Raw genomic sequence first — 12,003 nt, 5'->3', positions numbered from 1 at the left:
GAATGTGACATTTTGCTTCATCACTGTGAGATACATGTGTGAAACCAATCCCCCCCCCATCTCAAGCTCAGTGGAGTTTTCCGTGTTCCCTGTCCAGACAATAGACTATCTCTGTGTCTCGCCAATAAGAATACAAACGGAATCTTTCAAACCCAAATGCAAATTTATCCTATTGGGGAGCTGCCGTTTATTCAGCAAAATGTTTTCCAATGCGCCTCAGCCTAAAAGAGATTGATGATGACTTCTCTGAATTCTCACGCCATCTCAGAAGTTGCGTGTCAGAATGTACATTATACCAATAACCCATCTGTCACATTTATATAGGTTTTGTGGGTGTTGATTACACTCCTATAATTAAATGATTTATGTGTGGAATAAGTGCCAGATTGGCAGCACGGATGGTGCAGTGGGTAGCACTGCCGCCTCACAGCAAGGAGGTCCTGGGTTCTCCCCGTGTTCGCATGAGTTTCCTCCGGGTACTCTGGTTTCCTTCCACAGTCTAAATTGCCCATAGGTGTGAGTGAATGGTGTGTGTGCCCTGTGATGGACTGGCGACCTGTCCAGGGTGTATTGCCTTTCCCCCAATGTATGCTGGCATAGCTCCAGCGACCCTGTTCAGAATAAGCGGGTTAGTATAATGAATTAATGAATAAGTGCCAGATTGCAACAAACCTGTTTATCCACATAATTATAGAATTAAGTGTTGATGCTTTTTTCTCTCGTTGACAAGGGATCATAGCTGAAGGGTTTTAAAGCTTTTGTTCTGTAAATTTATTGAAGGCTTAGATCTTTGTGGAGGTTTCCCCTTCTTAATTTGTCATAGTTATTGTTGAACACTCGATGGTGGGGTTCACAGCAGTGACTGCTCTTTCAGAACCCAACCTTAACACAGTTAGTAAATCTCTCTTCTCTTTTCTTGACCTTTCTTGACACGATTCAATTTAAAAAATAAATGCTGCGTACAAAAATTGATTTGCAATATATTTATCATCAATCAGGACATTTACAACAGATAAGATGCTTATGTCATGTTTTATTTCAGTTTTTCACTAAAGCTTCTTTGTGAATGGAGAATTTAGTTGTTGCACCTTTACCTGATTAAAACCCAATAATTATTAATGAAAAGCAAATTTAATAAAAATATATTTTTAATGTTAATTCCCTTGCACCTCAGCATTGCCTAGGACTGGGTTTGGAATGTGACTGACTCTTGCATGCTGGAGGGGCGGGGGGGTCACTGCGGGTTTCGGGAGGTGTGTCTGGCAAGAAGCGTGACGTGCCTCTGGCTCTATAAAAGTCTAAACCGATTCCTAATTAGAGCAGGTGATGCTAAGGACCAGAGCACTGTGGCGGTAGTTGTTCATCTGTCGCTCTGACTAAATAGCGAATATGGGGAACTGCGTGCAAGGAATAAAGGACTACTTCTGCCGGCCAAAGAACACCAATGTCCGAGTGAGCCTCCCCATGGTGTGCTTTGTCTGGCAGATTGCCATGATCATTCTGTTTGGCGTCTTCATCCGTTACGATGAGGAGTCTGACACCCACTGGATCGAACACAGGAGAGAAGAGAACATAACAAGTGATATAGAGAATGACTTTTACTTCAGGTACCCAAGTAAGTAAATCACACTTTCATTTTTTGTTTGTTTTTTTGTTTTTTGTTGGGCTTTGGGGATATGAGTTTTGGGCTAAAAAGCTTTGGGGGCAAAAATCTCTGGGGGTATATAATTTTCAGATGTGTGGTCATTATTGAAGGGGCCATGTTTTTTTGTTGTTTAAAGCAATGTAAGAGCAGTATGAACTTGGGAGAAACAGGCTTTGACACAAAGGCTTTAGGGTACAAAGCAATGAAGCAGGAGGTGAAGCAGGTAAAGTATGTGACTCAAAATTATATGAGTTTGACTTTTTTAGCTTTGAAATTTTAACCACAGTATTTTATTTAAATCAGATATTTTTTTTACTGTGAAGGGCCACAATTTGGAGAAGATCATAATTTCATGCAATCATAAATAACTGTGAACCCTTCACTGGTTTACCAGTGATCAATTTCCAAAGCAAACGTAATCATCTAAAAGGTACACATCTCTTAGAGAACAGTTTATTAGTTTATTAGGATTATATCACAGCTTGTGCCCCAAAGAACACATCTGCAGCACAGGCCATAAGGAGATTGTGCATTCTGCAGCTACACATGAGTACAAGCATAAGAATGTTGATGCACAGGCTTATTGATGATGATACTTTGAACTTCCATAGGGTAGGCCTACTATTAATATGCAGACAGGTATGATGGCCGATAAAAATGGCTCAAGTGCGAGCAAGTAAACTAGACACTCTGCTTTGTATAATTCTAGTAAAAATTTATTAAATTGTGCATTGTTTATTTTACTAAGCAGCTTCAGTGAGCATTTTGGTCATATACTGGCAGCGTTGTGCCAGCCATGTGCGTTGGAAAGCAATCGACATGCTGTTACAGGCGCGGACGTTCAGCTCTTTCTGACATTTTCCCTCTGTGCCTAAGCACATGTCCCTTCTCTCACCTCTTTTTCTCTCCCCCCCCCCCAAGCGCAGCTTATTAAATCAATCACATTTTTGACGTCAAACTATAATATGTATGTGGGCTGTGTTGATATCTCCATTGATGGTGTGGAACGTTTCTTTGGTTTCAGGCTTCCAGGACGTCCACGTGATGATCTTTGTTGGTTTTGGCTTCCTAATGACCTTTCTGAAGAAGTACAGTTTTGGCGCCGTGGGGTTCAACTTCCTCATCGCCGCCTTTGGAATACAGTGGGCTCTACTGATGCAGGGCTGGTTCCACGCCCTGGACCCAGCAGACGGGAAGATCAAAATCGGCGTTGAAAGGTGAGGGAAATGGTCGCCGTGAGAGTGTGTGGAACTAATAAGAGGAAGGGAGTGCTGTTTTTAGCCCCTATGCAGTCAGAATATGTCAGATTTTCTGATAACTTCTGAAGAGATGCCAAGATAACTCACCCAATAGTTTTGACTGTTAGTTTTTGTTGTTTTTTCAACTCCTATCATTCCTTCCTGTAGAAGTTGTTGGTTGTTCACACTACATTAACTGTATTAGATCATGAATCATATGAGTTAATATGTTTGCAATGATGTGTTTCCTCTGAATGGCCCTTTGTCTTCTCAGCCTCATCAATGCAGACTTCTGTGTGGCGGGCTGTCTGATTGCATATGGTGCAGTTCTGGGGAAGGTCAGCCCAGTCCAGTTACTGGTGATGACACTGTTTGGTGTGACACTCTTTGCAGTGGAGGAGTACATCATTCTCAGCCTCATTCATGTAAGCTTCACTGCTGCATGTGTGTCTGTGTGTGTGTGTGTGTGTGTGTGTGTGTGTGTGTCACTGCACTGAAAACCATTTTTCCTTGGTAAAACCTTTTTCTTTTCTTTTTTTACAGACATTTGTTAAACAAATTTATTTTTGTTGTTTTTTCAATTGACAACCGAAATAGTTCAATTGAGAAGGCCTAAGAAATATATATGTATCAAATTCAGTAAAATTTATCCAATAAAAATTTTTTTCCATTGTGTACATCTGTGTTTACGGATAGTGCTAACTGACATTTTGTGTTTTACAGGCAAGAGATGCCGGTGGCTCCATGGTGATCCATACTTTTGGGGGTTATTATGGTCTAGCCATATCTTGGGTTCTATATCGCCCACATTTGGACCAGAGCAAACGTCTGCAAGGGTCTGTGTATCATTCAGACCTATTCGCTATGATTGGTGAGTGTCAGCGTTGCTGAGGGTTTGTGGCAGACAGTTTTCTCAAGAGTTTCAGTAACCTGCGGGTACAATATGTGCTGCAAGGTGGTGATGTCACATGTGTAACAATGTCACATGATCTCCCTTCAAAGGTACACTCTTCCTCTGGATGTTCTGGCCCAGTTTCAACTCGGCCATCACGGACCACGGAGACGGGCAGCACCGGGCTGCCATTAACACCTACCTCGCCCTGGCATCTACCGTACTGACCAGTGTAGCAATCTCCAGTGTTTTCCAGAAGAAAGGCAAACTTGACATGGTAGGGTTGATAAACTGATAATGGTGGTAGATAGAATTTAGATATTGTCTTTCAGTTCATGGCATTTTCTAGAACGCTCACCCCACATCCTTAGGAGGTGGGGAGTGGTGAGAAAGACACCGGTTCTGACTCAGTGCTGCCCTCTGCTGCTCCACAGGTCCACATACAGAACTCCACCCTGGCGGGTGGTGTGGCTGTGGGCACGGCGGCTGAGTTTCTTCTGACGCCCTACGGCTCTCTGATCGTGGGCTTCTGCTGCGGCATCCTGTCTACATTTGGCTACCTCTACATCTCGGTGAGTTAGCCGCAGCCACGCGTTGCCTACACGCCGCCGTACACTCTCGGCGCCCGTCTTGTACTGTCGAGGTGAAGCTGCCGGGAGCAGGGGGCTTAATCATTCCTCTGTCTCATAGCCGTTTATGGAGAGGACGCTGAAGATTCAGGACACCTGCGGCGTGCATAACCTGCATGCCATGCCCGGCGTCATCGGAGGCATCGTCGGGGCTATTACTGCAGCAGCTGCCACTGAGGCCGCTTACGGACGTGAGGGGTGAGTTCTCTTTCAGTTCTATAACCTGTCACCTGGGGGATTCGGAGCAATCTGAGGAGGGGGCTCGTTGTAGAAGATGGAGACGGAATGTGTCACATTATTATTGTTGTTATTGTTACCATTGTTATTGTTATTATATTTTAGAACATCAGCCATTTTATGTTGGCTTTCATTAAATGGGATCAATTGGTGACCTATGAGGTATTATTTAAGGTAATGCTTCAGTGAGTGAAGATTTTAAGGTTATGTTCCACAGATTAGGTCAGAGATACATTCAAGGTATGGAGTTGAAAAGATAAATTCAGACAAAATGTATCATTTTTCATGAAGAAACATCAAGACATTTTAGGCTCTAACAATGAGATTTGTGATGCTGTACCTGCCCCTAAAGCTTATAACAAGAACATAATTGGCTAAAACCACTCTCCTGGATATGGAGTAAAGGTTTGCAAAGTTTCAGGATGATAGAATGACTATACACTGAGAACTATCCTGTAATATCGTCCAAAATCAGGTTTTGAGAAAATTTACTCCAAAGATAGAAATGGAAAATATGAAATATACTAATTTCACCATACACATAGTGTCAATCAAAAAGTGGTATTATCCTTTGAATAGTTGAATAGTTGAGGGATGATTTGTAGCAGTAAACGGAAAAAGGTGAATTTGACTGAATGAAATTTTTTTAGTGGAACAGAACCTTAAGAACAAAATGTTCTTACGGTTCTTATAATTAAGGGAATGTGCTACCAGAGAACAGGACTAAAGCCTCCGAATGAGACAGGCCCCCACACAATTTTCCTGTTTCTAATCTTTAATAACTTTGATTAACATTCAAATCATTATTATTGTAAAGTTGACCATATCTGGTGTTGCAAGTGTAACTCGGGTAAAAAATAAGGGTATGTGTGCTTAAATGACCGTATATTATGTATGGGTATTTGGAATAATTATGTCTGTTTTCCACAGATTAATCAATACCTTTGACTTTGAGGGTGCTTTTAAAGACCGGACACCTAATATTCAGGGTGGCCACCAGGCAGCTGGGTTGTGTGTGGCCATCGTTTTTGGGATTGGAGGAGGAGCGATAGTCGGTGAGTGGAACTGCACCTGCAGGCCTAAGCATTTCATCCTTATGTTCCTGGGATATACTGAAATGTACTGTAATTAGATGGGTCTTTGTAAAAATATATATACTGTAAACAACGTATATTTTCTCAATGTCCCATTTCCATAAGGCTGCCCACAGAAATGGCGTGAGGTGTATGATAGTGTGGGCGAGTCCAGGCTGGAGCTGGGGTGGTGCTCTACCTCACTTACCTTTCTCTGCAGGCATGATCCTGAGGCTGCCAATCTGGGGAGACCCTGCAGATGACAACTGCTTCGACGATGAGGCGTACTGGGAGGTGAGGACCCCTATGCACTGCATGTGCTAAACGTGTACACCACTGTTTGCTCCATCTGAGCTGCAGACACTGCAGGAAGTGAGCTTAGAATCACCAAGGCTAATTTACTGTTCCCTACATGACTATTATCCCTCATTGTCAACATTTCCATAAAGAAAAATGCCTTCCATGCCTGTGTAAAAGTATGACATGGAACGTGTCACTGGAAATAACTTGGTTTGAGGGGGTTTGAACTGAGCTTCTTGTACGCTCTTTCAACAAATCGGTGTCAACCAGCGGCAGATGTGTTCCCCTGCTGAGTCAGGTTCTGCTCAAGGTTTCTTCCTGTTCCAGGGACTTTTTCCACTGTTGGGGACCGGTTTCTCTGTAAAGCTGCTTTGTGACAAGGGCCCTTTGTTAAAAACCCTATACAAATAAAAAGTGATTTTTATTACATTTTTAAGGAATGTATGCGTACAGTCACACATTTATGATAGCTCTCGGTTATGAGTTTTATGTGTGTATCTCTGTATATGTTGAGTTGTATTTATGATATCTCTCTGTGTTTAGTTGCCTGAAGATGAGGAGAGTATTCCTCCAATTCTGGAATACAACAACCACATGAGCAACAAGCAGCAGGAAATGTAAGTTTGGGGTGACGGGTGGTGGGCACACGTGGGGCTATAAGAGAGAGTTGCCTTCATGGCAGTTCAGGGAACTGACCCAGTCATTCTTTGTGGGTAATGAGACAGGGTATAACCCATATCTGTACTGAGGGGATGGGGACAGCGGTGTGTAGGTGTGCTGGTGTGGAGGCTGTGAGCTGATCTGAGATCAGTCATGTGCTCACACCACAGGAAGCCTATTGGTTTATAAGTGCTCTCTACACTGATCCCAGGTCTGAATCCAACTTCAGTGTGGAGCAGAGCTAGTGCTACGGCCGGACGCTCTGCAGGGCTGCAGATCAGTGCCTCAGCTCTTCTGCAACGATGAAGATGCCATTCTGGAGGTGGGCGAATGCCCTCGGCCAGAGACTGCTCCTGTACTTTTTACATTCCTGTAAGCCAACAGCAATGAAAGAAATATTAGAGGTTCAAAGGTCCAGAAGGTGATACCTGTTGGTATGATGCTTTTTTTTTCACCGTATGAATTGTACTCATAATAGAATAGAATAGAATAGAATAGAATGCTTTTTATTTTTTTTAAAGATTATAAAGATTACTAACTACAAAGTTACAACAATTAAGTTACAAACATGGCTTAACTAGATCTCACCCCTAATGTGGTATTGTTTATATATATATTTTTTTTAAATATCAATGTTATGACATGTGACACGTAGACGTGTGCGTGCGTGCATGCGGGCGTGTGTGTGTGCTTGTGTTTTTTCACAATTTTAAATGTCTGGATTGATCACTGTTGAAATGAGGAAAATGTGCTGCATTATAATAATAAGAAAATCTTAATTAAATTCTTTAATTTTCTCAATGTTTTTCGCATAATAATCATGATGGTTTTACAAGAAGAATATGTTATTATAGGTATTACAACAGTATATCATTATTTACATTGGTGCCATATTCACACCTGTAATTATGACTTTTTCATCATTTTAATAAACCTCTGTCAGGTCTGTGAAATAACTTGAATGTGACACCAATAATCTAGTCACAAATTCCAGCAGAATAAACTCAAGTTTTGATTCAGCTGAATCTTTATCAAGCTGTAGAATCTTTAAATTATTTTTATATTAAGTCAAACTTTCACATATTCTGTCAGCAATTATGAAATTGTATTCAGTTCTGTTCTCTGCATTGAGTGATTACATTCAATTAAATGAAAACTGTAAATGAATGACTGTATTTTAATCTGCTCATGTACCTGCAATGTTTTACCTGTATTTACGGTATGTGGCCAATGAACAAAACTCTTGATAAACAATAAACAAAATGTCCTGATTGCTTTTAAAATATGTACCGTCTTCTTTGTCTCAATATTACGTTACATAATACAATTGTATAGGGGTATAGTTGACATTTTCATGCGATTATAATTATTTTTAAACATGTAACATCATGTACTGTGTATGATACTCGTGAATAAACTTTGTTATAAAATGAATAATTGATTTATTGGTTTAATTCAGAAAATTGGTTCAAGTGGAGGACATGAAAAGCTGGAAATGTTAACTTGCCATCAATGATGAACAGTGTCTACAGGGTTTAGCCAGATTGTAGTGTGTCAGGAATCTTAGGTGCATTGTCAGAAAACTAGTCATTTATAATAAACTAAAATATTAAAAAGATGATGTCGAGAGCTAGCTTAAGTGTATTATGTTGTGTCATGAAGTGTGAGAAGTTTTGAAAGAAAATGTCTCTCATCAAGCACTAAACAAGCTGCTTTTTTAGGAACAGGTTATGTGGCAGTATGGCTGCCATGGTCTTTTTTTAAAAAAAACATTTCGTTTGGGCTTATGCCAGATTTTGATTTTGATCGGTGATGAATCATGGGTGTGATCCAGACAATAATAAAACGACCTCATTTCGTAATGTGAAATGTTGACTCATTTATCTATTTGCCTTTTGTGTATGCTTCTCCAGGTGACTGTTTACCTGGCAACCACACACATACATACCCAAACCTGTGAGAGAGTCTTTAATAAGGTTTAACTTGAGACAATGATCAGGCAATACAGTAAGTGACAAAATGCAGGGGAATCTTTGGTTACCGATAAACATGCAGGTTTTAAATATAATTCTTCAAGGACACCTTATCTGTACATGTGTGTATGTCTGTGGGTATAAAGTGTTGATGTTGTGCAGACTAGATTCTTGCAATGCTTAAGAAAAAAAACAGGGTGGGATGGACCGATTTAAATTATGGTTCCTTTTAACTGGTATCAAACTTTCAGGTTTGGCTTTGTGTCAAGAATATATATTTTGTTACTCTCAGTCATATGTCAAGCAGGTGACTGACTGGCTTTCTTTCACTTGGGTTAAGAAGCTGCTGAAGGGACTAATGCTTTTCATTCCAGTGGAGTTGCCTTGTGCCTGACATATCTCTCCATTTATCTTTACAAACAGAGAAATATACAGTATTAGTCAATTAGAAAATGCATACTGGCTTTCTATCTAGAACCAATAAAAGTACAGAAAACATATTATTAGGTACTGCTCCAAAACCCGTTAAGCCTGTTCCTCCAAACAGCAAGTCGCGTGGCTGCCACTCAATATATGAAGCATGCAGACAAGGTGACAAATGTTTCTCTGTTTGTTTGACCAAGCATTAGAATGGGAATATCTGTGATCATAGCGTTAGCGACATCAGTGATCAGCAGTGTCTAGAGTTTACAGAGAATGGTGCGATAAACAAAAGACATCCAGCAAGCAGCAGTTCTGTGTGCCAAAACTCTTTGTTAATGAGAGAGGTCAGACAGGAATTGGTAGACTCATTCAAGCTAGCAGAAAGGCCACAATTGCTCAAATAACAGTTGCTTAGAACACTGCAGAAATGCATCTCTGAACCCAAAGTGAGTCAAACCTTGAAGTGGGTGGACTACAGCAGCAGAAGACTATGTCTGGTTTCACTCCTGCCAGCTAAGGTCTGGCTACATTGGGCCGATAGTCACTGCAATTGGACAAAGTCAAAAGAGCACCTGTGAGATCCAGTGGTTTGCAGCATGATTGCTTAGCCAAATAATGTCCAGTAACTGTGTGATGCTATGGAGTCAGAATGGGGCAAAATCCCTGAGGAATGTCGTTCTGGATGCTAAATGGGTGTCCACTTAGATAAGTGTACCTAAGTGGTCACTTAGTGTATTACGGTATTTGAAGCAAATCTGAGTAGAAGTTAGATGAACAGAGAACCAAATGGATGGAAACAAGCTGAGGATTAGAGGGTAATAACAGCAGTATTTCTTTTTTTCTTTGTACTGGAGTTGCTCCTGGGAAGTAGCCTACATTTAGTGATAGCTGAATCCTTGGTTTGTGTTTGTGTCTCAGGGCTGCAGGGGGATGTAATGTTGGGAGGCCTGCAGAGAGAGGCGGAGCTTCTGCAGCAGAATTTACATCATGGCTACCAGAAGGAGGTGCTATTTCACACAGCGTCTCTCGGAGCAGCAAAGAGACAGCATCGAGTTAGGTAATCGACAGTTTACTTTGTGTCTTGCTGATTTTTACATTATTGACCTCAGCACCCATATTTTATCAATACAGTTTAAGGGGATTGCATTTTATCAATACAGTCACCGGTTGATAGGGGAAAGAAATTTGTTATTCAACAAATAAAACATTCAACAAAGTTGTATTTGTTGAATGTGGACACAAATGTAAAAGCATGGAACATTTTTTGTATTATGCCAAAATATTTTAATGCAAATTAGCTTATGAAAGCTCACATTTGTATTTTAGTTAAAACACTTTTTTCTCAGTGGATTGAGTCACTATTTCAACATGATGGATGACTCAAGCACTGTTTTTTTAACGGCCTGGTTTTTCAAAATGTTGTTTTATTGATTCATTACTTTTAAAAATCCAATGGTTATGCTGAAAAGTCAGATTTTTCATGATCCATATTAAATACCCTGTAAAAATGTATGACAAAATATATCAAATAAAGGTTCTGTAAATTAACAACTATATTGGTTAAGAAGCACCATGTTACATTTGCTAGCTATATTTATAAATTGAGTTTTTTGTACAGGAAATATGAAATTCAATACTTTATACTTTGATAGTTTAAGTTGTTCTGGTCGCTCTTTCATATATTTCATGAAACTGCAGTAGTTTAGAAGCTAGATATCATAATATCTCAAAATAGATACATATATCCAGCCAAAATTGCCCTTGTCACTTGTGGTGCCTCCCCTTAAGAACTAATATGACACAGCCTCCATTGGTTGGCACAAATCTTTTTGCGAATATGAAGACTACAGGCTCTGGAGCTGGAGCTCGCGAAGCAGGAGCAGCAGCGAGGTCGTGCTATGCAGAGAAATGCGCTTGCCTGGGCACAACACCAGGAACTCCTGCAGGAGACCCACTTCCTGCTTCAAACTTTGCGTCAGCTTCGAGAGACGCTAGAGGAGCAGGAGGCCTGACTCCGTCTCCGCCGAGCACCAGTGTGTGGGATGGAGGGATGGTGCTTCTGTCCGTTGGGCTGAGGGCTTTCCTCATGGAAGATTGCTGATTTCACCATTCCATCAGAGTTGGTTTATTTTTTAGAAAATTAGCACTATTCATAAATGTTTTATGACCAACTCCCCATAACCCTACATTTTATTTGGATTTGAAACAAATGAAAATGTATCAATTTATTACTTCCAAATGACACATTCATTTGTAAGATTTAAGTGCGATAATAAATATATGTATCATGTATAATATATGCCATTTATGTGCTATAATAAATATGTGTCAGATATGTGGTATGGTATTGACACATAATTCTTTGTTTGAAATTGTATTGTTCTTCCATAGCAATTTCAAGCAAAAAAAGGAGGCAATAAATGTTAATAAATGCAAAATAACAGTTAAGTGACATAATGCTGGTATTGTTCTGCATTTCTGTTATTCATCTCATAATTTAATTAAAGAGAATCCATTGAGGCTTGAGATTATAGAATATAAATTGTTAGGTATAAATGGTATTTTCCAAGAGCATTCACGAGTGAAGAGTCACGTTGCAGTAGGGCGTTACGACTGATTCGATTTCACACTCGATTTCAGGTAAGAGTTATGTTGAGCGCTAAGAATGCCTCCACGCTCCTGTTCAATTAGCTTAAAAGGACCGACCGCGGCAGGACTCGAACCTGCAATCTTCTGATTCGAAGTCAGACGCCTTATCCATTAGGCCACGCGGCCGATAGGATCCGTCGCGTCAGCATCAGTATAGACCATATTTAAAAACTTCTAATTTTTTTGTTGTTTTTATAATATTGTAATGGAATGTGTACAGCAATACTAACAAATACTATATGTAAAAACGGGGAACGTTGGCTAACTGAAAAGAGGATGAGCAG

General features: G+C 40.3%; 1 protein-coding gene and 1 non-coding gene across 2 annotated transcripts; one reads left to right on the top strand and one right to left on the bottom strand.

Annotated features, from left to right (window-relative positions):
- Positions 1-1,325: 1,325 nt before the first annotated feature.
- Positions 1,326-8,111, top strand: LOC133111190 (ammonium transporter Rh type C 1). The gene is made up of 11 exons (XM_061221359.1): positions 1,326-1,615; positions 2,670-2,862; positions 3,158-3,308; positions 3,607-3,754; positions 3,886-4,052; positions 4,210-4,347; positions 4,466-4,602; positions 5,572-5,696; positions 5,935-6,008; positions 6,558-6,631; positions 6,886-8,111. The coding sequence occupies exons 1-11, from the start codon at positions 1,390-1,392 to the stop codon at positions 6,917-6,919; spliced, it is 1,467 nt and encodes a 488-aa protein (XP_061077343.1). The 5' UTR covers positions 1,326-1,389; the 3' UTR covers positions 6,920-8,111.
- Positions 8,112-11,772: 3,661 nt separating this feature from the next.
- On the bottom strand, positions 11,773-11,845 carry trnar-ucg (transfer RNA arginine (anticodon UCG)). The gene has a single exon. It is a non-coding gene; the product is annotated as a tRNA-Arg (tRNA).
- Positions 11,846-12,003: the final 158 nt, after the last annotated feature.

This window comes from Conger conger, chromosome 15, assembly GCF_963514075.1.
Source record: "Conger conger chromosome 15, fConCon1.1, whole genome shotgun sequence".
Lineage (NCBI taxonomy): Eukaryota > Metazoa > Chordata > Actinopteri > Anguilliformes > Congridae > Conger > Conger conger.
This window is presented reverse-complemented; position numbering and strand designations above follow the sequence as displayed.

Bases quoted from the DNA above. Each gene is read 5' to 3' on its own strand.
- LOC133111190 (XM_061221359.1), top strand. From the start codon at position 1,390: ATGGGGAACTGCGTGCAAGGAATAAAGGACTACTTCTGCCGGCCAAAG. The intron at 1,616-2,669 runs GTAAGTAAATCA...CTTTGGTTTCAG, and splicing joins CTTTTACTTCAGGTACCCAA to GCTTCCAGGACGTCCACGTG. The intron at 2,863-3,157 runs GTGAGGGAAATG...TTGTCTTCTCAG, and splicing joins ATCAAAATCGGCGTTGAAAG to CCTCATCAATGCAGACTTCT.